Below are 26,633 nucleotides of genomic sequence, written 5' to 3' on the forward strand. Positions count from 1 at the left end.
GGGGGGGCTCTGCTCTCTGTGGGAATGCAGTGTGTGTGGGGGGGGGGGCGGCTCTGCTCTCTGTGGGAATGCAGTGTGTGTGTGTGGGGGGGGGCTCTGCTCTCTGTGGGAATGCAGTGTGTGTGTGTGGGGGGGGCTCTGCTCTCTGTGGGAATGCAGTGTGTGTGTGGGGGGGGGGCTCTGCTCTCTGTGGGAATGCAGTGTGTGGGGGGGGGGTCTGCTCTCTGTGGGAATGCAGTGTGTGTGTGTGGGGGGGGGCACTGCTGTCTGTGGGAATGCAGTGTGTGTGTGTGGGGGGGGGCTCTGCTCTCTGTGGGAATGCAGTGTGTGTGTGGGGGGGGGGGCTCTGCTCTCTGTGGGAATGCAGTGTGTGTGTGTGGGGGGGGCTCTGCTCTCTGTGGGAATGCAGTGTGTGTGTGTGGGGGGGGGCTCTGCTCTCTGTGGGAATGCAGTGTGTGGGGGGGGGGTCTGCTCTCTGTGGGAATGCAGTGTGTGTGTGTGGGGGGGCTCTGCTCTCTGTGGGAATGCAGTGTGTGTGTGGGGGGGGGGCTCTGCTCTCTGTGGGAATGCAGTGTGTGTGTGTGGGGGGGTCTGCTCTCTGTGGGAATGCAGTGTGTGTGTGTGGGGGGGCTCTGCTCTCTGTGGGAATGCAGTGTGTGTGTGTGGGGGGGGGGGCGGCTCTGCTGTCTGTGGGAATGCAGTGTGTGTGTGGGGGGGGGGCTCTGCTCTCTGTGGGAATGCAGTGTGTGTGTGTGGGGGGGGGGGCGGCTCTGCTCTCTGTGGGAATGCAGTGTGTGTGTGGGGGGGGGGCTCTGCTCTCTGTGGGAATGCAGTGTGTGTGTGTGGGGGGGGCTCTGCTCTCTGTGGGAATGCAGTGTGTGTGTGGGGGGGGGGCTCTGCTCTCTGTGGGAATGCAGTGTGTGTGTGTGGGGGGGTCTGCTCTCTGTGGGAATGCAGTGTGTGTGTGTGGGGGGGCTCTGCTCTCTGTGGGAATGCAGTGTGTGTGTGTGGGGGGGGGCTCTGCTCTCTGTGGGAATGCAGTGTGTGGGGGGGGGCTCTGCTCTCTGTGGGAATGCAGTGTGTGTGTGTGGGGGGGGGGCGGCTCTGCTCTCTGTGGGAATGCAGTGTGTGTGTGGGGGGGTCTGCTCTCTGTGGGAATGCAGTGTGTGTGTGGGGGGGGGGCTCTGCTCTCTGTGGGAATGCAGTGTGTGTGGGGGGGAACGGCTCTGCTCTCTGTGGGAATACAGTGTGTGTGTGGGGGGAGGCTCACACGACTCTTTTTGGCAAGATTTTGTAATAGGCTAATGCTTGTACCGAGCACTCCTGCAGGAGCCTGAGCAGCAATGAGCCCAGAGCAAATGTCCAGCAAGAATGCTGAGATCTGTTTTGAACTGCAGAAATAGTTAAATGATAGAGCAATTTATTAATTAACATTGTTAAAATTCACTGTGGTAAGACATTTCAAAGATCCCAATTTTTGCATTTTCATTTACTTTTTTCTCCTGGATGGCATAAATGCGTCACATTTCATTCAGTTTACCTTATTTTAGTAGATTTTAGAAGAGATTAGTTGCTACCTATCTTTGAACTAATGGGATTGTGCTTCAACATTTTTTAATGGTTTAAATACTGTAAAACACATGCAATGCTACTTAAGTTTTTTTTTTTCTGCTTTAAGAACTGTGAAAGACTATGGGTGAATCATGGTGTGATCGACAGAAGCACTTCTGTTCAAACTGTGAGGTTCAGAGTATGAAAAAATGTTCTAAAAGAAGAACAGGCCGTCTTGTTTCATTTATAAATTAAACATTTGGGGAACAAAAACTCTTAAGAAGTCAAGTCTTCCGGGGGGAAAAAAGTCTTGAGGGTAAATGCTGCACTGTCCTCTAATGTGATTCAGCTGTCTTTAGTTTACCAAGGAGGAAAAGTACCTGAATACCATGTGCAGTGTTTTACCATCGAATTGACTCTGAATTTTAATTTAATCTTGTACTTATTGAATGTAGTATAACTATTGTATACTGAACTAGTCTGATCTAAGTGCATTTCTGTAATTTGTGTAAAAAACTATGAAGTAATTGGAAACATCATTCTTTACAAGACTTGAAGTGGAGTAGAAAATGCCTCCTGTTTGAAACCTGTTTTCTGTTTCTGTTTAATTACCACTTTCAGCTTCTAGGTTTTCATTGATGACACTGTAATTTAGGTGCATTATCCAGAACTGTGGTTCATTGTGTTATTGTGCTTTGTCTTTTATAGTCACTGTTTTCAAATTTGAAATGCTAATTGTTTAGTTCTGCAGCATTGTTCATAAGTTCACAATTGGTCAAATCAGGGGGGACACGCATGAACTGAAATTGCATTCTTAACCATAGGTCTTAACTGGAGGATTTTTTGTAGTGCAATACGTTCAGTGCATACAATAATAACTTCACAGGTCAAGATGTTATGTTAGCCATTTCTTTCCATAATCCACATCATATGCCTTTTTTTAAAAAAAAAAAAGAACCCAAGAAAAATGCAGAGTGTCTGGAGTGTTTCTGGAACCTGCTGTTTTATTGCGCTCTGTGTGCGTGAGAGTGTGTGCATGTGTGTTTCATTACGTGCCTGCCTTAAGAGGCTGCAGTTAGATTGGCAAATCTTCTTATTGCAGGCAAATCGTGTTTGCTGACTGAATTAAAAGATCGCCAAGTGTAAGGAAAGAACGCTTAAATGTGCCTTAGAATGTGTGTACAAGTTGTGCAGAAAAAAGAAAATGTGGTTTTGATTTATTCAGCTTAGTTGTAGGTCAAAGACGTTGCTCCGCATATTACAGATGAGCAGATTCAGTTCCTTTTGCAGTTTTACTTGCTTTATTAGCTAAGCACTTCTGCTCTGATATCTTTCAGTTATAAGCCTGAATCTTGAAGAAAAATGTTGCAACTGCCTGAGTTGGAGAATGGAGTGTCTAAGCTAATACTGCAAGCTAATCATCTAAACAGAGCAAATTGTTGTGTTAAATGAAGAGAAGTTAATTGAGTACTGATCATTGAAAACTCAGGAAAAAAAATATCTAGGCTAATGCAACTCAGGGGCTTTACTTTTCAAACTAAACATAGCAAAGAATTCTTAGTCTGACTCAATCATTAAATTATTCTAATTTTAGAGCAGTGGGAACATCTTTTTAACCTTAAATAAGGTTTTTCCTGTTTTCATTTTAGCAGAAGTAGTTTTTAGAGTCCTAAACTCAGCAACGTTTGATGCAGTTCTGTGCAGTATTTAGGCTTTACTTTTTAAATTAGGTAATTAGCACTTTTTGCAAATGCCCTTTCTATAGTCGACATCTTAGGTAGAAGTGTTCCTAAGAAATATAGATATCCGCTTATATGGTGCATCAATTCACGGTGCATTATTTAATAAAACCAAGACAGGTATACAGTTACTTATACAGTAAATTAAACAGAATTAAAAGTTTCAGTATGAAAGTGATCTTTAAGAACAGATTTCAAAGTGTTGATTGACTTGCAAGATCTAAATCAGTGTTTAATGAGGATGATTTGAGGTGTCTCAATGTTCAGAGCCTTGTTTTGGGAACTAAAAGAAGTCTGGAGTTCAAAGAGTATAATGAGATTTAGGTGTATATGGAGTTAACAGTATTTAATGAGGCAAACCATTTAAAGTCTTAAAGTTGCACAACAATATTTGAATGTTATTGTGAAATTCACTGCAAATGCAATGAAATTAAAACAGGTGATTTATGATCATGCATTTTAGTTGAAACTAAGATCTGCGAAGCTGGCCTCTGAACCAGTTGAACAAGAACATGTTTAGATACCAGCAGTGAACCTCTGAAAAGATGCATCAGATTGGGAGAGATGTGAACGGTTAAGATGGAAAAAACAGCCTCATTCGTAGTGTTAAAAACATAGCCTTCTAACACAATGTTGAGAACAAAGATGATATCAGAATTCCTGACCTGAGTACTTGTAATAATTTTGGGAACATCACTTCTTATTATCTAAGAAGTGTGTCTAGGCAGATGGTGCATGATTAACCTTAAGCTTTGTTCAAACATAAATTTAATCAACAGCAGCATACAAATAAAAACTGATACCATACCCATGAAGAAAATGACCTAATGGTAACATAGTTACTAAAAAATAATGGAACCAAGAACAATGCCCTGTGGGACACCTTCTAAGCTATGCGTTATTCTTAACAGTACCTAAGACACCACTGAGGTCCTGCAGGTCAGGAGTGTTAAAATTAACCATAGTCAGAAGTCATGGGAAGATCATTAGTAACCCTAACAATCTGTTTCTGTACCATGTATTGACCTGAACCCAAACTGAGATGACAGCTTATTTGCAAGGTAAGTGATTTGCAGATAGCACACTCAAAAACACCAAACAACAACTTGTTCTAATGCTTTTGCCAAACTGGTTAGGTACAATATTGGCCAATATATACTGAGCTGGCTGGAGTCTTAATTTGGGCTTTTTTAACAGATGGATAATATTTGCAAGTTAAAGAGCTTAGGGAACATTTCCATGTCTAAATGCATAACAACGGAACATTAATTATCCATCCCTTTCTTGTTACCACTCTCTTGCAGTTTTTAAAATTTGAAATTGTCCGTCATCCACCACCTAGGACAGAAAGACAGAAAGTGTCCGGGAAGTGCTTTACCATAATTGCCTTTGTATAATTTCATCTGACATGTTGTGCTTTAAATATTCTAAATATAAATACACAGTAAAAAAAATACATACTATTTAGACAATGGATGCATAGTTTGTAAATGCAATCCAAATGCCATCAAATTATTTTTTGAAGCAAATTACCTCCATAACGTGGTGTAACAGCACGTATTTCTGATACAAATTGAGAGAGGTCAGTATTTGACATGATTCGTATGAGCAAGACTGGAGAAATAGAACTGGTGCAAGAAATCAAGTTGAAATATACAGTACAGCCAGCAGCCATATCACCCTGCAACTCACAACTGGCAACCCACTGAAGCTAAGCAGGTGTGAGCCTGGTCAGTACCTGGAAAGGAGACCTCCTGGGAAAAACTAAGGTTGCTGCTGGCCAGCAGGGGGCGCTAATGCTAATGCTCTGTGGTCATTAAAAATCCCAGGGTGTTTCTCGAAAAGAGTAGTGGTGTAACCCCGGCGTCCTGGCCAAATTTCCCATTGGCCCTTACCAGTCATGGCCTCCTAATAATCCCCATCTGTGAATCGATTACATTACTCTGCTCTCCGTGATGTGTGGTGAGCGTTCTGGCGCACTATGGCTGCCGTCGCATCATCAAGGTAGATGCTGCACATTGGTGGTGGTGGAGGGGAGTCTCCATTACCTGTAAAGCGCTTTGAGTGGAATGTGCAGAAAAGCGCTATATAAGTGTAAGCAATAATAATAATACTCATGATTATTAACAAAATACAGTGATTATTTGGAAAAGACAAGTGGCTATAATGCACCAGACTTCTGTCACTGAATAAAAAAGTGTAAAGAAGCTTACACTTCTGTAATTGACATAAAGCTTTGTTCAAATTCTCGTAGTTGCAGGTTTGTTAAGGTTTATATTTAAATGTGATATTCACCACCACGTGACAGTTTCTAGTTATATGTACGTTTTGGATAATAAAATTGTAAAGAAACTGGTAGAGGTCTGTAGACGTTCAGCCTAATCTCAGTCTTGTATACTGCTGTGAGCATAGTATCATTCAGTGTTGAATGAAAGTAGTTATCTTAAGACTTTTTTTGATTGTCTTCTTTATGGAACAGTGATGTACATTTTGTATGAATGGCAAGTGCAAGCAAGTTCAGTTGTACATCTTTGATGATTCCAAGGAACGGGGAGTGGAATTAAAAATAATATTTAGTGACGAGTTCAGATCTGCAGCTGAGCAGAATTAGGAAATTCTGCATGGAATTCTTCAGATGCACTAAGCATGAGATAAATTAGAAGTGGAACCACATTTTTAGATGGACAAAAAGATAGAAAAGGGTTTTTATAAATGGCTAATAAGTAATGATAATGAAGGAATTTAAGCGATGATAATGAATTGTGGGGGAAAAAAAGACTCAAGGTCTTAAATTAATGTAACACCTTGAGTTTGAAAACCCATCCCATTTTCTGTCAAGGATAGGATTCATATTTGGAGGTTAGTCTGCAGAGCTGTATCAATGTGCATGTTGCAAAGGAACAATTATAGCTGAGTTAGAGCTGAAAAGGGGAAATAAACAAAATGAAAATGCAACAGTTTGACTGTGGTGTCACCTTCAGATGGGTGAAGGAGAGAGGAAGAGAGCAGAAGAATTAATTAAAGGGATAGGGAGGGCGAGATATGAGTAGTAGAGAAGATGAAAATGGAACTAACAAGTTGGATATCTAGGTGATGAAATCTTGTGTAAGTATGGAAGACGGCAATCTATAAATGCTGGGACAATATGTGAACCAATTTAAAGTTTAAGTTTGTCTTGTGATCCCCATCTTCTTTAAACCTTTGTGAACTGACAAAACAAGATTGGAAAACTCGTGCTTGAAAGAGGTGAATTGTTGAACTGTTGGCTTTGCCAAATTTTGTCACTGCTGTGATAGCTGTATACTGTATGTACATACAAGGATATATGGTGGTAAGGCTAAAAGTATTTTTGACAATGTACATTTTCCTTTGCCGTACATTGACTAACTGTGGGGGAAAATACATCTTACCTTGACAGTTTACTTTTGTTACTGTTCATGCACCATTTTTTCTGTATAAAGTAATTTTAAAGTTCCCAAACCTCTTCAAACTACAATGTGTCCACTGAACTGGTAGTATGCTGAAGAGCTGCACATTCCCTGTAGAGGGAGACATTGCTTTATGTTTCTTACGAGGCTTTCCATACTCTTATTACTACTGATAATAGAGAAATAAAAGCAAAAATAAAACGTCTCAAATGCCAGTTTAAAAGTTGAAAGACAATTTCTGTTTTTGCCTTTACTTTAGTTAAATGGAGGGGAAGAATAGTTGAGAATAGGCATGTACTTGTGGAGGATAAGCGGATAATACAGAGAGTGATATAAACAAAAATGTTAGATTTCCACATGGCTCTAGAAACATTCACAGTAGGCACTTGGATTTATTTTCACAGAGCTGCTTTGTGGAGACTATGACTGCTTCCTTATTGCGGCTCAGAAAACCATCTGCTCAGCTGTCATATTTATAGAAACGATGCTAGGAAACACACTTTTGTATTGCTTGAGCACACAAAGAAAAAAAAATCAGTTGACTAATAGCTTAAAGAATGACTTCACCATCATAACTGATGGGAGGAAATCATGTTCAGCTTCTGTATTAAAAGTAACATTTTCTGCAGTGTTAGCGTAACATTGACACAGACTCAGCACTTGTGATTCTCATAATACTACAATGCACTATAGCACCCCTTGACCTGGAAAATCAGTCCCCTAAGACATCAGTTTGTAAAGATTTGGAACATATACTGTAAGTTATGATCACTTTACTAAGTTATATCCGTATCCAGGTACTGCAGTGGCACAGTGGTTAGCATTGCTGACTTGCAGCATTGAGGCCCTTGGTTCAGTTCCTGGGCTGCTATCTGCTTGGAGTTTATATGTTCTCCCCATGTTCGTGTGGGTCTCCTCTGGGTGCTTCAGTTTCCTCCCACTGCCCAAAGACATACTTAATTGGCTTCTGGGAAAATTGACTCTGGTGTGAGTGTGTGTTTGTGTCTGTCTGCCTTGCGACCCATTTGCTTGCCAGGATAGGTTTTGACTCCCTTACAACCCTGAATTGGAAGAAGTGGTTAGAAAATGGATAGATGCATTAAGTCAGTAATGGTCAGCTTTGAGAACTTGGGGCATGTATATATTTTTTTACATATATTAATTACATAATTGCACAAATAGCACCATTGTTCCAAGTGTTTAGAAGCTGACGATTTGAGGGTGACTATAAAACCCACTGGATTGTGGCTCTCCAGGACCAGAACTGATTACTTCTGCACTAAAGACTCTTCACCTGCAAGGAAAAGTCAGTGGTGAAGTTTCAAAGTTCTATATTATCCATTAGAAGGGATTTGTGTGCTTGAAGTGCACATAAAATTCAGTTTCAAATTATTTTTGTACATATGTTACTTATACCATTTTGGGTATTTGGGCTTGAATGTCTTTTAAATGAAAGTGTTTTTGTTTGGAGATGGTGGCATGGTATTTTTTTTCCATGTTTTTCCTCAAATTAATTTGGTCTTCAGCAGGGCCATGTGAAGAATGTGTGTCACATACACTGTGCGTGCTTTAGCCATACCAGTTAGTCTAGCCTTGAGATACTCAAATGTACTGTCTCTGCTTTAGATTTTTCCATAGCAGCTGTCTCACATCCTCACCTTGCAGCTTGTTGCTATATTAGTATCGGGTGTAGTAAGCTGCCAAATTAAAGGTACTTTTTCGCCCTCCCCTTTGGGCCTAATTCCTGTCTCGAGTTGCCAGGGAAACGGAGGCCAGCGATTGGCAGAAAGTTCAGGAGCGGATTTGTGCCATTGGTTGATACTGATGCCTTTATAAAAATAGACTAGAAGGCTGCCTAACCTTGTAATTTACATTCAAAGGCTTTAAGACATGGACGGAACCCAAGTTACTACAACTTATTAGATTTGATTTAAAATATATATAGAATGACACTTATCAGGTATTTTCTAACAGAATTATAATATTGGGTGTTTTTCAAGCATGGTATCTATCAAAGAATACGTGATAGATGATTTCAGAGAAAGCATGTACCAGCACTATAAGGCTATTGAAGAAGTCTTTGAAGAGCACCATTTATATGCAGCTTTTCATCATTCTTCAGAAAAAGCTTACTTTTTTAAACAAGGTAGGTAATGCACTAAAATCTTGTGGCATGTTTTTTTTACATATTCTTCAATTTTCATTTGATAGTTACAATAAGGCAAGTCTAGTGAAGTACACTACATGTGGCAGCTAAACCTGAGTGGAGGATTTGTTACCATCTCTACATTGGAAACCTTTACAACATACTTGTCCGTGTGAAAGTGCTTTTTTTGCATTCCTCTTATAGGTCCTTTTCCACTATTCAGTTTTGCTTGGGATGCACATCATCTCACAGCAGAATGTATTGTCTGGAAATGCAGCTGTTAAAATAAAAATAAAAAATTGGAAATGTGTATTACTGTAAAATATAGATATCTAAAATAATATAGAGAAACACTTGTTTGACAAGTGGTATGTGTGCTCTTCGGCATAAGGCTTGTGCAAATGTTGCCAGTTCTCTTTTTAAATACTGAGTATGTGACTAGAACTTGGGATACATTCAGTCATTAAAGCTAATCATAAAAAATAGTTTTTTATACAGTAAGTCTATAAATCTTGATTTTATAGAGCCTCCTAATTTGTATGCATGAATGAAGAAGTCCTTCTTAAAACTTGTAGTGTGATGGAGTCTTATAAACTGTATTAGGGTAATACATGTTTAAATAATTTATATTCTAATCTTCTATAAATATTATTAACCTATTACTTATTGCCTATTTCCTTCGTCAGTATAATCTTTTTTTTAACTCTATATGCCGTACACTGTAAACAGTAGGATTAGTTTGGTTAAAAAAATTACATTTTGAAGTTGACTAAACGGTGTGGATGCAGGCTGTGCCAGTGATGCTTGTTCTACACATTGGTAGTATTCCTTTTTTGAAACAAATTATTACCTAGTGAACAAACAGAACATCAAGGTAGGCTCCTGTGCAGTATTTCGAGTACAGTGTGGCCTTTAAAATCCAAACCCTATGCTAATTGCTAAAGTATAAAAGGGCTAACTGATTCGTATTTTCATTGCTCTTGGAGGTACATGGAAAGGAAAGTGTAGAATTTTAAAATCTTTTAAAGAAATCTACTAAGGATAAAATCTGCTTTTCACCTCTTATCCTTTTGGCAATGGACTATAGTACACTATTACTTATATTACTGCACAGAATGTCTTGAACCTTTGAACACTTGGCAGAATCAGGTGCTACAGATGGAGAGTTGGATTTCTGCTATGGTAAATGACATTTGAGCTTTTTTCAAGTGTTTCAATTCTTAAGGCCCATGTGTTTTTAACATATTGTCTCTGAGCAGTTGGATGGACTTGTTTTGGCACTTTATTTCTCCATTACTGGCAGTTACTAAGCAGGGATCGAGAGATTTAAAACAAAAATGAAATTGCTCAAGTTGTCAGTTGCTAATATTTCCTTTCAGGCTTTCATGATAAAGGGCACCACGAGGTCAGTTTCTTCTAATCTTGCTAGCGCTTCCTGTGTGAAGAAGCCAACCAATTCCCTTATGACACTAAAATGACCTGGATGGCTTTTTTATTCCAAAGCGTGAGGCGATATGATCATGAGTGAGGCTAAATGATGGTCATTTTGCTTTGAATGGGAAATAAATTGTATAACAAGAAGTGGTGTTAGCTAGGAAATCCTGCCATTGTTGTCTTGGGTGAAATTGGTACCAGGTCACATCTGTGTATTATTTGGTTTTAAAGCTTTAGTTTGACAGCTTCTCCAGAATGTGAAGAAAAAGGCCATGTTTGTACGTACCCTTGTGCCATCTGTGCGAACTTGTGTACAGATGGAAAGTAAGATGAGAATGTGATGTTAACTGATGCGGTTGAAGGAGTGGCTTGACCGTCAGACTGTCCTGTATGAAAAGGATTAATAGTTGCGCCAGCCTTAAGGTTGAGGCCAAGTGATCACAGCGATACCCTTTGTGTATTTGATCTCCTGTTGCATGTACAGTATTTCGGCGAAATTGTGTACCTGATAGGTCCAAACGTGTCTGTCATTTTCTGTATGTCACCTAATCCAGTACTGCTGGTGCCAGATGTATCAAGTCATCCCCTGTTACCAAGAAGCAATTTAATATCATCCCACCTCCTGTCACTGGTGTAGTAAAAAAAAATGATTTGCAGTTGGAAGTGTCAAATGTCCCCCTCACCACCAAAAGAACTAAGGATTTGTGGGACCACAGTATATCAGTTCTCCAGAAGGGTTCTATGCTTAAGGTATTTAAAAGATTTGCAACTGCATTTCCAATTAAAACATTTTGTAGTTTACCAAGCTTCTGCTTTCTAGCATCATGGGACCTTGGTAAAAGCTGTAGAGTGCCATAGCTAGAGCATGACTGAGACCTGCCTTACAGCTACAGAAAAAGGTGACCAGTAATGATAAATGCTTGTGTGTTTCTCTTTTCCACCAACCAGTCATCTTATCGGTCCAAAATAGCATTGTACTGTTTGTCTTGGTTTTTAATGTCGGGGATTTCTTTGGATGTTTTTAGTTTCCTTCCGTTGAGATTGTAAATCTGTACTTTATGTAGCTGAGCCTGATAGAGCAATAAAACACCAAAATACTGCTGAATTGAAATGTATGCTCCTTAAAACACAGAACTGCCCGCTTTTTCCAAGAACACACACTAAAAGACTTTTCCCAAAAGTGCTTAATTTCTGAATAATAGCATTCTGATTGACACTCTTGTTGAAGGCTATCATGATGCCCAAGGCCAAAACACTAGATGTAGATAATTCATTTATTATTTTTATTTGGTGTTTTATAGGAGTCATATTATGTCTTAGGTCACTCCTGCTCATTATAGTAAAACAGATATTGTTTTTTTCTGTAGTGCAGAGAATAATAATCTCTGTATCTGTTCATTGGTCAGATCAAGCTAGTAGGAATGATTTGTTTGCATCTAATAATTAAAACAAAAATTTGAAAAATAAATAATTATAGAAGTGGAAATGGGTTCAGTTGCTGATTAAGAGAAGGTACAGAAGACATCCATTTTACTTGAGCAAAATATTTACAATTTACTTAAGTTAATTGTTAAAAAACACTAGATTTTATTAGTGTACTTATAATAGTTTCAATTATGAAAAACCTATTTTAATGATTATTGAAATGGCATGATATTCTAGCTCGATCAGAAGTGCAGTTTTTTTCTCAGTTATTTGAAAAAGGAAGGAAAACCTTTCAACAGTGGTTCGGCTTTCAGTTGTTTGAAATTGTACAGTTGATGAATGAGTTTCATAGTGATATTTCTGAGAGAGACAGGCCTTTAAAATAAAACCAGGCAGGAAACTGTTTAGAAAAAGCTTTCTAAGTAGTCAATTGAGTTTCTTAGAACTTGGAAGCAGAAGATTTTTGGCAGAATTACACGAGTGTTGAATTTCTCCCACTGTGTGAAAGGCTAAACCTCTGAGATTTGCAAGCGTGTCACTTCTTTGATAATTCCACAGTTCTTTACTTTTCCTGTTATAATAGCTTTGTGAATTGGATGCTGTTAGTTTTTAGATCTGAGAATTTTGTGATCATGCTCTTGGACTACTGGAATATATTAAGAGTGATTTTAAAATACACCTGATAGCTTTTATACCAATTTTCACTACTGTTTCATTTGCCCTTTTATGGTTCTCTGCCCATTCCTGGAAATAAAAGTAATAGTTGTATCTTGTAACATATTCTTTTATAATACAGGTTTCTGTTATAAGACAGGTCTAAAGTAATCTTAAGCTGAGCACTGTACAAAGAGATGGACTGTCAATAAAATGGATCTCTGCAGATCTTGGTGTAAGATGGTGCAGAACAAAAAACCTGCTGTTTAAACTGAGATAGCTTTTATACAGTGCAGTACTGATAAGAGCTACAAGATGGCGCAATTGTCATTTCTATCTGATATTTAAAAACATTTTTCAAGACATTCAATGTATTGCTTTTTTTTACTAAAGCAGTCTTGTATTTATCAAGTCTCTGTTTCTATTCTGCCTGTATGACAAGTGGGAGATGGAGAATGGGGTAAAACTATAGTAATGAAATGGTCTTTATGCCTCCAACGGGAACATTATATTGAAGTCTGTGAATGGTTAAATCTAGGGGAAAAAATGAATACGGATCAATTATGAAGTAACAACATTATGTGTAAGTTTCGGTAATATACTGTGTTGAACACTGGTGTATTTGAATAAGTACAATCCATGGCTGTTGCAGTGCACACAGAGTCTGAGGTTGGGCAGGGGGGCACATGAAGAAAAACGCTGCCAGATCAGGCTAAACTGCTGTATTTTTTTTTACTAAAAAGCAAATGAGGTTCACATGGTAGTACTTTGCTAACTAATGTTGTCATTCCAAAAAAAACACTGGAAAAAAATTAATTTAAAATAATAAAAGCTGTCACTTTTTTTCTTTCAAAAACTTGGCAAAGTAGGGCCTCAGGAAAGGAGTACTTACAGCTCTTAAACAGGGAAACCATTCATAGCTTTAATATTTCAAACATTAACTCCCACAATTTCTTTCTTTGAAGAACACTCCAGTTAAATGCCTCTCCCAAGGAAAATGAAGCACATGTCCGGACTTAGATGTTTAGTGTACACACCTGGAGAGCTTAGATCTCAAGTATCAACTCCAAACTGGCAACAGCTCAGAATTACTGTCGGTTTTCATAGCTGTACGATCAAATACAGATTCATTTGGAAGGTTGGTGCCTTGCTTCTGTGAATAGTTAACTAGCTCGTCTCTGTAGTTAATTTATTATTGATTGAAGTTGTTACCCCCAAAAAATTTATGTTTAATAGAACACAGAATGAATGTGAAATCAAAATCCATCTAATAATGCAGTACTTCTCTCGTGTGATAAATGTGTGCTGTCTTTAAAAAAAATATTTAGGTATATTGTTGATACTAATTTTGTTTCATAACTATTCTTGTCTTGTGGGAATATTTTGTTGTGCAGTTTTCAGAGGGTGTATAAAATATGACCTTAAAGCAAAATGTGAGTAGATGCTAGAATTATGACAGGGCACAGTCTTGACAAGTTCTCTTGACTCTGCCCTAAACAGCAGACAGTACAAATGCTGTTGACATAGGCTCAAAAGCCAACAGGGGGAGTTTGTTTTCTGATTAAATATTAATTGATCACATTGCATCCCGTGATCCTTGGCCCATGAAGTCTTTTTTTTTCCCTTTTCTTTCCATTTTCAGCACTGTTGGATCTCACCGAGCAGTTTTCCCCACCTGAATTAGCTCCACCCATTCTGGTGAAATTAGTGGAAGCCATTGAGAGGAAAGGTAAGAGGTCTGATGGTAATGAGGAGACATTGCTGTTGGCTTCCTGATGGTTTTCTTTGCTGAGCTTTTGTAAAAATACTCAACGACAGCCATTTTTAGCTTACAGGCATTCTAATAACAGATTATTATAATGGTCAAATTACTGTAATTAAAATTAAACTGCAGCACGGTGGCATATGGTTAGCATTTCTGCCTTGCAGTGCTGGGTCCCTGGGTTCATTTCTTGGGGATCACCTCCTTGGGGTCTCCCCATATCTGCACGGGTTTCCTCTCACAGTCCAAAGACATACTGATTTACAGGTACATAGGCCAAGATAATGATTGGCCTGTGTACCTGTATAGTTCTAAATTAAAGGGTAATCCTATACTGTTTTGGTATATTGTTCTTTAAAAGCCTGTGCTTGTGTTTGTAATAAAAGGACAAATCTAAGAAGATTCAAAGATTCATGCTTAGTAGTCAATCCAACATGTTTCTTCTGCATGTTGTCTTCTGCAGGTTTGGATTGTCCCACCCTTTACAGAAACTTTGGCTCATGTAGTGGACTTGAAATCAGGCAGTGCTTTGAAAGTGGTAAGTATTGCCATAAAAAAAAACTTTAATGGCAAATTTATGTAAGTTTATAAACTTTCTCTTGCATGTTATTATTCTGAGACTTGTATTATGGTGTGTATTTTGGATAAATTAGCATTTTTTAATTTAAGTTTAAAACTTGAAATATAGATGTTCTGCCACTTTTTGGCTACAGTATATGTGGGCTAATACCAAGTTTCACCAGAAGATGGTGTTATGTTGCACTCATATTTCTCTTCGCCACTTTTTGAAACACAAGCCCTTTATAACTTTCTTGACGAAAAACATTTCATACATAAAACCAGTAGTATTTTATCCTTTAACTGTTCTTTTATTTTAAAAATACATTCAACCTGGGATTGAGTTTTTTTCCTTAGTTTCTGATTATTGTAGAAATATAATTTTTCGTTTTGGTCTACAAATATTTCCAGGCTCCATCCCTGTTATTTCTGTAATATTAATGTGGATTCAGATGTTCTTTTTTCATGGTTTGGTTATTGTAATGCCATAGTAACAGTCTCTAAAACTACACTTATGTTGCGGTATGTTCAGAATCCTGACAAATCAAACGCAAGTGATCACATCACTCCTACTTTAGTGTCCTCGCACTGGTTTAATGTTAAAATGCTCTACATGATATCGCTCCACAGTAGCTGATCTTTTATCTGTTTTTATTTCAGGACGCTATGTTCTTTTTAAGTGGTGTAAAGTACTTTGAAATAACTGCTTTTAAATGTGTTGGATAAACTTTATTATTGTGAAATGTACTAAGCCTAATCTTCAACTCCTTATAGCACGTTTCTTTTAGATTACATCTCTTACCTTCTGTTATTTCTTAATGAAGGTCAATAAAGCAAAAGGTCAGCTACTTTAAAAAAATGGAGGTGCTTACTCTTATCACACGCGCTCTTGTTCTTAGTGTACGTTTCAGAAAGCTAGGCATATAAGGTGCAATATGAAACAGGGTTGTTTTCATATAAATATTTTTTGTTAAATATGCCTGAATCCAGATTCCAGACTGTTTTACACCTCAGGTATTTTAAAAGTATTGCCTGAAACAAAAGCTGTTTCAAGTGTGTTGTGGTCATGATGAAGTGTTGAATGTAGACTTACACAGAAATTCTTGCATGGTCTGTGCTGACTGGGGAATATGTTTATTTTGTGCATTGGTGACCTATTAATGTATTATAAATTAGTGCCAGCAACAGCATAGGTGTTGCGTGACAATGGACTTGAATATTCCTTTCCAGTATTTTATATTCCAAGACTGAGTTTCTTGAAAAGCTCCTATAAATTGTTTATAAGCTGTTTAAGAATGGAAGGAAACCTGTAGCATCTCCTAGATGATATGACAAACCCCGTCAGTATTCTTATTTTACTGTTCCGTAAAATGCATTTAACCAGAAAATCTGATAAAATGAGTTCTGTAAAATGAGATTGCAAAACAGACTAGATGGACCAGTTGGCCACCTCGTCTTTAACCTTATGTTCTTATGAGCAATTTGTTTTCTGCAGTCTTAATGACCAGCTTGCTGGAAGACTTAAAAGCACCTTTCCTCTCTAGTTTTGATTGATACATAGTGGGTAGTTTGTGTTTGCATATGTTAAATGTAATAGATGGGCAAACAGGTTAATTGGGGGAATGTGCATCAAAGTGGAACTATTCTTTGAACAAGACTGAGTGAGTAATCAAAATGTTACAGAGTCATGAAAAAGCTAATTAGTTGACATACCTGTTGTTCCAGCAGATCCTTGTGCCCTAGACTTGGATCAGTTTGACCTGCAGACCTTGTGTGATGGCCTCCGAAGGTACCTTCAGGATCTGCCCCATCCTGTTGTACCAGTCTCTGTTTACAGTGAAATGGTACATGTAGCCCAAGGTAAGATGGCGAAGTAGTAGGATTGTAAGTACAACTAAAACTTCTGCTTCAGCCTCCAGTTGGTAGAGCCACGGGGTACCTGTAACTTTACGAAATCTTCAGTTGTTTCTAAATTCAGCAGGTTGCTGCTGCGAGCCAGCAATTGATACTACAGCCTTAAAGCATTATGTAACTGTAAACTTATAGCAGCCAGGGCTGTTGCCAACACATTTACTTTAGGGAATACCTGCATCCATACTTTTAGGAAGTACAATGGTTTCTGTTTATTGCATAATGAACAATGTATATACGTATAATAATTAGTATGATTTCTGAAAGTGAATAAATGTATTAAATCATTTAAGTTCAAATCTGGTCTATAATTATCAGTGAGGAGAGTCAGACATGAAGAAATGTTAATTTGATGGCTTTTTGTGACAGATTTCTATTTTTACAACAATGTATTACTTTAACTTTCCAGCAGATGACAAAACACATAGACAATCATTTCATCTGTAGTGAGGATTATAGTTAAACATTATCCAAAAAAAGCAAGTGGAATAAATCCCTCAGCCTTATCTGTGTGAAGCTCATGTACATTGTGTCCTAAACAGGTTGCACCAAAACATGTGATTGTGGTTTGTATATTCGTGTATGTAAACCCTGTTCATGCTCTCTGGCTTATAAAATGAAAAAGAACAGACTTTTCTTGCAAGTGTTCAGACTTGTTAACCTGTCACATGGTCAGAAACAGGATACTGTGGTTAATGGCAACTAAAAAGAGCATGAGGGTGTTTGAAATCTATCTACAGTATCTGAAACTGTCCAATCATTTGCGAGTGTACACTGAGCGTAGACCTATAGAATCACCTTTTGTGTATCTTGTGGTTAAAACCAATAACATGCACAATTTTCCATCTGGCGCAAGCAGTCATTTTGTTCGAGCAAAAGTAAGTTTACAAGTCTATATCTTTGCAAGGCAATTATGCATTTTAGTTACGTCATAATTGAAGATTTTTTTTCCTTGCAAGAGAACACTTAAGACTTACATGTCGTGGAAGTGATATCTACAGTGACTTCTCTCTTTATCACTACTTGCAGAGGTGCATAATCCAGAAGAGTGCGCTCTGTTGCTGAGGAGAATTGTCCAGTCACCTAATGTGCCTCATCAGTATTGGCTCACACTTCAGTATCTGATCAAGCATTTCTGCAGAGTTTGTCAAAATACTGGCAAAAATCTGCTTAGTGCAAGAGTTCTTGGAGACGTTTTCAGCCCTCTGGTTTTCAGACACCAAGCAGCAAGGTAAGTTGTTTGCTTTTAAAAGTGGTCTCTTACGAGGGTTTTGGGCAGTGTTTAGGTTATATCTGTTTTGCTGGTGCCGTATATGTTCATGTCAGTAACAGTTCAGTTAATAAAAGTAAAAGTTAATAAAACTTTGCTACACATCAATTAAGTGTCTGAAAATATATTAAGATTTGCAAGGCAGTTTTATTTATTTGGCTTTACCGATTAGTTAATCCTGCTGCAGTTTTTCTTTCCGATGCCAAGATTATCTGTTATTTATATAATCTTTGTCAAATTTGCCTTTTTAATAGCTGTGATGCTAGCCCAGAATACCACATAAGGATCATAGAAGTCTTTATCACCAGTGAATGGAATGAAAGTCAGGCTGCTCCAGGTAAGTTGAAAACGAAAATCATATTTACAAAGCAGTATTCGATTACTGGCTTAGAACTACTTGTTCTATTGCTTGTTTTATATGCTATTTGGATTTTTCTTTTCAGAGTGGTCTGTTTTTTTCTTTTGAATGGTTGCGTGAGGTTTCCGTATTACACAGAGGAAAAGCAAAATGTATAGACCCTTGAGATCATTTTAAATTAGTCTCCTAAAAAGAGACAGTTTTGTTTTTGTGTCTATACATCAAGTAAACTTCTGTATCTGCAGATTCCAAAAGGGGGCACTGTTCTTAGTAGCTTTATGAGCAGCAGGGTCTGGATAATTCTGCTGCTGCAGCTTCACTGCATTGAAGGCAGCGCCATTTTTCAACCCAGCTACAGTGCACTCTGAAATGAATGAAACAACTTTATGTAAAGCCAGAAATTGTACACATTACAGGACAGCTGTGTCCATCTTGCTTGCTAGGAAGAAATTGCTTGCTTTTGTGAAGTGATTGTGAAAGCTGTTGTGTCTTAGCTTTCTTGGATCTTGTGTTTTTGCCAGTGTGGCCAAAATATCATTTGTTTGTTCAGTTGTCTTGATATTGGTAGATGGAAAAGAATTAAAAATCTGCTGGGAAGTACAAGCAGTATTTACCAAAAGCTGAAAATGAGTATTTCAATTATTTTAATTGCTATGTTAAACAGAGTAGATGATATGTAATCTGTTCTCTTGCACTGTCATTCAGGTTTCTCTGGTACTTTCCTGATCTAAGTGCAAAGACTTGAGTGTGCATACTTTTTTAGTTTCAGTCATGGCTCTGTTTATGAGAGACGCTATAAGAAGCCATATTATTTGTGAGTTGTTCTGCTTATAGTTTCTTTCAGAGAAACTCCTCTGTGAAATGTTGTGTTTTACATTTTCACTTAGCTTTTTGCTTATGCTTTGCATTTTTGTAATTTGCCAGTTATTGGCTTTTGGTCATTTAAATTTAGGCTTTCAGTTCGGTTTGATGTTTCCTCCCCTTCTGACTTTCTTTTTGTATTTGTTTTTATTGTTGGTCCCCCAATTAACAACATTTTAGCAACATCAACTATTAGCAAAATCACAAATCAAACTGCTAATGTTTTATCTTGCACTCACAGTGGTTGTTTATATTAATTTTTTATATATTAGGTATTTTGAAATTCTTCAGTTCTTAAACACATTTCAGGTTATCTACTAGATCACTAGAATTTTATTTTATATAAAGGCAATGTTTAAATTTTCTTTAAATTGGGATATTAAATATAAAGCCTTCCTGTTAACAGGAAATGTCAGTGCTTGCCTATCATGAGAAAAAGTTTTAGTTATACAGGAAACCTGGCTTGAAACTGTGGTTAGAGTGAGTTTCCTGTGTAAGATTAATAGATTTATGTCTCAAGGTATGTAACGAATGACTTTTACTTGCGTTTTCCCATGTAAACCAAATTATCTTTACATTTATCTTTACATTTCGAATCAAAATATATAGAAGTGTCATATAGAAGAGTGATAAAAGGTACAGATTTCTATTATTAAGTTTTTTCTTAAGTTTGTAATGGGTAATTTTACATGAAGATAATGGCAGTAAAATGATTTGAGTGGATTTGTCTTTTATCTGCTCTGTTTTTGCATGTTTCATTTGTCTGAGAAGTTACTTTTGTTTTATGGGAATTTGTGGTAGCTGGGTAACAGTATTCTTTTCTCCCAGTCTTATGTAGCTGCAGTTATCCAAGTTATACACTCTAGCAAAGCCTTGTATTATACCCAAGATTGTGTCTGCTTTGACTTTAATTCTAGTAATACTACATCCAATAAATGAAAATTGAAGGTATTTGTACTGTTTAATGGTTTCAGTGATTGTTCTTTGGTAAATCTATTGAGTCTTTGAAACAGGTTTTGCTTTTGAATTCAGAGTCTGAATGTTATTGACATAAAATGAACCTCAAGTCCAGAACCTATAAAAAGCCCAATAAATGTTAATTTAATTAGTATAATTACAGCTAAGCATTTAAAGAAATATAAAGCCATATCACCCTGCAACTCACAACTGGCAACCCACTGAAGCTAAGCAGGCGTGAGCCTGGTCAGTACATGGATGGGTACTAAGGTTGCTGCTGGAAGAGGTGTTAGTGGGGCCAGCAGGGGGCGTTCACCCTGTGGTCCACATGGGTCCTAATGCCCCAGTATAGTGATGGGGACACTGTACTGTAAACAGGTGCCGTCCTTCGGATGAGATGTAAAACCGAGGTCCTGACTCTCTGTGGTCATTAAAAATTCCAGGGCGTTTCTCGAAAAGAGTAGGGGTGTAACCCCGGCGTCCTGTCCAAATTTCCCATTGGCCCTTACCAATCACGGCCTCCTAATAATCCCCATCTATGAATTGGCTTCATTAACTCTCTGCTCTCCTCCCCACTAAAAGCTGATGTGTGGTGAGCGTTCTGGCGCACTATGGCTGCCGTCGCATCATCCAGGTGGATGCTGCACATTGGTGGTGGTGGAGGGGAGACCCCATTACCTGTAAAGCGCTTTGAGTGGAGTGTCCAGAAAAGCGCTATATAAGTATAAGCAATTATTAATTATTATTATTATAAATGTATCATAACACATGACTAATCTGCTAATCTGCTGTTCCTTTAAGTTTTATTTAATTTGAATGTACTGTACTGTTACAGTGCTTCAAATACAAAATGTCATTTCTATGTAGCAAAAAGAGGACCAGCTCCAGTTTTTTTCAGTTAGAGCTACACTGCAAAATTCAAGGAGCTTTTGAAACATAAAGAGGACTCTCTGTATGAACTGCAGGGTCTGTTGGTGTTTAAGCATTTTATTACCTGTTAGGACCTATTTATAAAGTTTTCTGGCATTAACTGCACTCAGCTGTTACTGACCCGCACCTGTACTCTGATCTGGGAAAGGGAGACAGGACATGAAGAGCTCTTTACTGTGTTAGGCATCTAGGAGAGGTGGAAGAACTTAACAAGGAAAGCTTTGATTCATTTTTTTTTTTTGCTGAAGTAGCCAGGCTCTTTCCTGTTCGTGCCGAGTAAAGGCGATTTGTTTGACTTCTAAAAACTTTCTAAATCTGATATATGCACCTTTTACAGGGTGTGCGTTCATGTTTTAAACATGTATTTGAGTGTATATATAAATCACCATATGTGTGTGCGGATTGCACTACTTGCTCATTTGCTGGCTATTTTTAGAACGTACCCTTACACTTTTATTGGGTCGCAATCCGAAAGTCTTTTCTACAGTGAAAACTTGTGAGGTGATGACAGCTTTCACTTTAACACACTTTGATTCCCTCCCCCTTCTAGCGCCTACCTCCCCCACTTAAAATCCCCTGCTCAGCAAATATTTGAACCTGTGTGAGTTAATCATAAGACAGAGATCTCTATCAACAGTTAGGAGACGTGCAAGTCCTTCTCTGTACACTCTGGGCTGACACCAGGTTCACACTTTTAATCATTAACTTTCAGACCAGTCTTCGGAAGCCTCCACGCAGCCAGTTTTGAAGGTTTATATCATAACTCAAGGAGCAGGACCTGCAGTCTCTTGCACGTAGCACCTGCTGTGTTACTGGATTATAGTGTTTTAATTAGAAGCACTTTGGTTGCCTATTAAGAACTACAGAACCGTGTTCCAGATTTCTTCAGCAAACCTGGGGAAATAGCACTTGGATCTACTTTTCATTGCTTGACACTTTTTGGGGAGTGATTATGCCTTTCTTCAGAACAGAAAAGTGGTATTGATCCTTTGACATTTTTGTGAAAATTACCTCAAAAGATGCATAACTTGCAAAGTAAGTATGCGTGTTCATTCTGAGTAAAGGTTTTGATTTAAGAGTTTTTCCTTGTTTAATTACATAGATATTGCAATGCGATCAGAAAACAACTTGTGTGTCAGTTGTCTTCCGCGTTAGAGCAAGCTAGCCTGGTTTTAGCTATAGATCCTGCCGGTGGAGCTGTCTGGGAATAGCCTTTTTGAAATACCCTTAAGGGATTTCAAATTCTTTATGTACCTTGTTATATTGAGGGGGAACATGGTTCCTGATGCTTACTGTTAACTACCATACTTTTTTTGTTACAGTGTATAAAGTTTCCAGTTTTTAAGTATTATACCAACAGATGTTTGTGTATATATGCACCTACAGTGCTTGTGGTGTATATATTTTTCATTTGGTGAACATGACTATAGAATGTTGTAATCAGCATACGGTCAACATTAAAATTTGAATATATAGAACCTACATGTTTTCCAATATGGTATGGGATATTTTCCCACTTAATGAATTACGTATGTTGGTCATGACCCACTGATCTCTTCAGATTTTATGATTTTTAGAAGGCTTTCTGTTTTTTTTTTCAGAATTAAGACGTCTGTTTATTGTTTTTAGTACAAAATAATTTTCTTTAAAATGTTATATAATGTGTATACACAGCTACGTTTTTTTTAATTAAGTAAGTCTTTTCTGGGGAGGTCCTTATAAGGCGGAAGTGACTAAATATGTGAGTTTTACCTCGTTTGATAAGAATACTTATCAATATTCTAAACTTCAACATTGAGGATACTTCTAAAATAATTTTACATGTTCTGATTAGGTGGTCTTTTAAATGATAGAGTGGAAGGAATAAAAAACAAGCTGGCGAGACATTTCCCCATGCAGTGCATGTATATATTGATCAGCCTGTTCTTTAACATGTCATTAATGTTTGCAGTGTAACAGTAAGTAGTGTTAACTATATGCTTGTGCTGTTGATGGATGTTGTAAGAAATGCAAGCATTTCTGACTGAATAAAGCTTTCCACCATTACATGTGAGTGTTTTGGCGAGGTAAAAGAACAGATTAAATGTTCCTTTCGCTCTCTCTGTGAATTTTTAAATGTACAGTGAGCTATTTTTGTGCACTCGACTTCTTTGTACTGGTCCCCTGGATTTGAAAACCGTCACGCTCAAGGATTACAGTAGTATTTTAAAGCCTAGAACTGACCTGGCTGCCCATTAGACGTAGAAGCCTACGTGCTGCGGCACATCAGCTTTTGTCCGCGTGCCAGCAGTGGGACTGAGAGAAGCAGCATGCAGTCACAGGCAGAGGGAGAGAGAGGCTAAAGCTGGGCCGACGTGTTCTTTCACCCTCCTCTCTGAAGAAACGTTTCAGCGGTTATTTGTATATGCATGCAGGATGGCCACCGTGCCATATTCTTGGGTTCTGCCTCTGGTGCTTTGCTTTGCATGCAGTTTTACATAAGGCTCTTAAAAAGGCTGAAAAAAAAAGTAGTGTGCTTTTTAAATGACATCATTGTTCAGAGGAAATGAAAGATGCAGCAGGCAGTGAAACGGGAGTGGTCTGGTGACAATCCTCCGGCTCTATTGGCTGAGGTATGTGATGTAATGTATTACAGTGCAGAGGTCTATAGCTTTTAAAATGAATTCCAAGACACCATTACAAAGAAACAGTGATTCTTTTCTTGTTACTGTACCTGACTGGTGATACTTTTGATACCAATGTACAACACGGTTTGGAATATGGAAGATTTTGAAATAGAATGTCCACGATCTGAGCTGAGTTATGGGACAGAGCTCTTGTTTTACATAGAAATGGATCCTCCAGGTAACACTGCAGTGTTAAAGAATGCCTTTCCTGGCAACTCTTTGTTTCCTCTTGGAGCTGAAGCAATTTATCTTAAACTATAGGCTGTTAAAATACATTTTAGGAAAAGTTTTTTGTTAACCCCAATCTGTATCTTGTTTTTATTGTTTTTGAAAGTCTTAAAATTATTATTGCTTCTTGGTTTAGGTGGTGTAGTAGCATATGTACAAGTGTTTGAATGTTTATGTGTACATTGTAGCATTTTGATATTGTGTGTCTAAGCTTTGAATTGTTGTATTTAACCACTGGTAGGTGTGTACTGCACCAGTGACCCCTTGCAACAAGGCAGAATGATTTCAGACAAAGGAGAAGAGATTACTGGGTTAAAAATACCTTCGGATTATTATTTCCTCCTGTGTTCAAAAAGAATTGGCTTGTGGCGTGCTAATTCAGTCATTTTATATTTAATTAGTTTTGACCTGCCATATGAATATGCTGTACAAAATTTTAAAAAATAAACCTGTGTTAATAAAATACTTTTTTTCATCTTTCATGATCTGATCCGGTTCTAGCACATTCCAGTGAACCAGTTAGAAGCAGTGCAGTATCTGCTGTGGCACAGAGCAATTCATTTTTGGATGCTTAGCTGAAAATTACCTTATGTGAGATTTCTATTAAACAGATTTGCAGTTTTGTGCAAATTGTCCTGCAGAATGGTAGAGATAAGCAGTTTGTTTTAATTGGGCAGCAGATGTATTCCTTGGAATGTTTGCTGGCTGCATTGCTCTCCGGATCCAAAATAGTGAAAGAGTGGTCACATTTTTTATTCAATGAAACACAATAATTTCTTCTGACTTACTGTTTTTATAGCTGTTTCACTATTGGAGAGCAGTAACATTCTTTCAAACTGATTAAATCAAGTGGAAAGAAGCTGGCTGGAGATGGGGGGGGGAGTCTTTGAAACTGCTGCAGATGTTTTATTTCATGCAATTGCTTGAAGATGGGTATCTCTTTTGTGGACAGAAGCATTAAATTCATGCTGCTTTCTATTTCTGTAAAATCAAGCCCTTGCACTTTTCCACAAACCTTGCATCTACGGCTATTGTCGCATCACCGTTGTTAAGTGCATGATGCCACTGAGGAAATACCATGCATTGCAAGAGTGACAGATAATTTCTAAACCATTTTAATGCGTTATGTCCTCTATTAAATCCACTTTCAGTAACACTTTGTGAGCTTGAGGCCTCTTTTTAAGCAGAACTTTTTACGCAGTGTTTTAGAAAGTGGAATCCATTAAAATTTCAGGGGGTATCTTAATTTAAGACATTTTTCTTCTTTTTGTCTTCCAAACAGCACTGCCTCCAAAACCGCCGAAGCCTGCCCCTGTCACAAACAACGGTATGAACAACAACATGTCTCTACAAGACGCTGAATGGTACTGGGGAGATATTTCAAGGTAAGTCAGCCTAAATTGCAGTTTAATGCTGAATCCAGTTTTCCTGTTTCTCTTTGAATTGGAGATCTGAGCCACATCTGCTGCTGCTTTTTACTGGCAGGCTTCCCAAAAATTAGGAAAAGATCCAAAAGGACAGAAAAGGTAGTAATAAGCAGAGTGAGGAAGTAATGTGTATTGGCAAGGTGATGAAAGAAATCCAGAACAAAAAAAGTTTTGTCTTTTTACAGTGTTCTTGCCAGGGCCATGCCACTCTGAGAATGCAGGGACCTAAATGAAAACTAATGAATCACTAGAGAAATATTCATTGGACTTCATGATAAAAATGTAGAATATTTTTATGTCTAACAATGAATTAAATGCATGTTTTAATGAGACAGGAGTCATGGGCTTAATGTGCTCAAGTTGAATCAAACTATATTACAGAAATGCCTCTTCTTTTTTAACTTTTTTCCTTTCTAGCTTAATTAAATGCATTTCAAGGAATACTAAATTTGTACTTATACCTTGCCAAGCCAGATTGCTGTAAATAGCAGATTTGAGCTTTAAGCTTAAGGGATATAGTCATAGCTAAACCTATAAATAGAATGTTGAACTATTTAATAAACCATTATAGGGATAGATCTTATAGAATGTTTTTTCTAAGCTCTTAAGGACCCAAGTTTCAGTCTGTTGCATGAGCTCTTGTGGGTAAATCATTAAAAGTGAATTAGTGCTATCTTGGCATGTTAGCTTAGCAGAAGGAATTAATTGTCCTACACAAAAGGTTAGCATACACATTCGATTTGGTGGGTTTAAGTTATGTTTAGATTTGTTCTTATCAGTTTTGAACAGCATATGTTGACTTAAAGAATGTCCTGATGTTATTTATTAACATTACAGGGAGGAGGTCAATGAAAAGCTGAGAGATACAGCTGATGGTACGTTTTTGGTGCGAGATGCCTCTACGAAAATGCATGGAGACTACACGCTGACATTGAGGTAATTGTTGTTTATCAATCACAAATGCAAAAGGTTATTTGTAAGTTCTGAAAAAAATATAATGGTCGCTTTCACTTAATTTACAGGAAAGGAGGCAACAACAAGCTTATTAAAATCTTCCATCGGGATGGGAAGTATGGTTTCTCTGATCCCCTGACTTTCAGCTCTGTGGTCGAGCTTATAAACCACTACCGCCATGAGTCGTTGGCCCAGTACAATCCCAAACTCGATGTGAAACTGCTTTATCCAGTGTCTAAACACCAGCAGGTAAATGTCTACGTTTCACTTGGTAGATACAATCTTTCAGTTGTGTAAAAAGGGGCAAGCCCACAGTAGCCTACTGAAAATATTCACAAAATAATTGTTTATTCAATTATTAACAGGTTTCTGAG

General features: G+C 37.9%; 1 protein-coding gene across 6 annotated transcripts in view; it reads left to right on the plus strand.

The window, feature by feature from the left end:
- Window positions 1–26,633, plus strand: part of pik3r1 (phosphoinositide-3-kinase, regulatory subunit 1 (alpha)) — a 47,119-nt gene that overhangs the window by 16,181 nt on the left and 4,305 nt on the right. For 2 of the 6 annotated variants that reach the window (XM_088629330.1, XM_088629331.1), the window contains exons 3-10: window positions 14,020–14,106; window positions 14,603–14,677; window positions 16,423–16,557; window positions 17,638–17,839; window positions 18,133–18,215; window positions 25,161–25,263; window positions 26,143–26,241; window positions 26,328–26,508. In XM_088629330.1, coding sequence (XP_088485456.1) covers window positions 14,020–14,106; window positions 14,603–14,677; window positions 16,423–16,557; window positions 17,638–17,839; window positions 18,133–18,215; window positions 25,161–25,263; window positions 26,143–26,241; window positions 26,328–26,508 — 965 coding nt within the window. Of the gene's footprint in view, window positions 1–8,602; window positions 8,865–14,019; window positions 14,107–14,602; window positions 14,678–16,422; window positions 16,558–17,637; window positions 17,840–18,132; window positions 18,216–21,583; window positions 22,020–23,662; window positions 23,829–25,160; window positions 25,264–26,142; window positions 26,242–26,327; window positions 26,509–26,633 lie in introns of those variants that run through there. The other 4 variants (XM_088629333.1, XM_088629332.1, XM_088629335.1 and 1 more) reach the window with 4 other exon arrangements.

The sequence above is a fragment of the Lepisosteus platostomus genome, chromosome 4 (genome assembly GCF_059453375.1).
Source record: "Lepisosteus platostomus isolate fLepPlt1 chromosome 4, fLepPlt1.hap1, whole genome shotgun sequence".
Taxonomy (NCBI): Eukaryota; Metazoa; Chordata; class Actinopteri; order Semionotiformes; family Lepisosteidae; genus Lepisosteus; species Lepisosteus platostomus.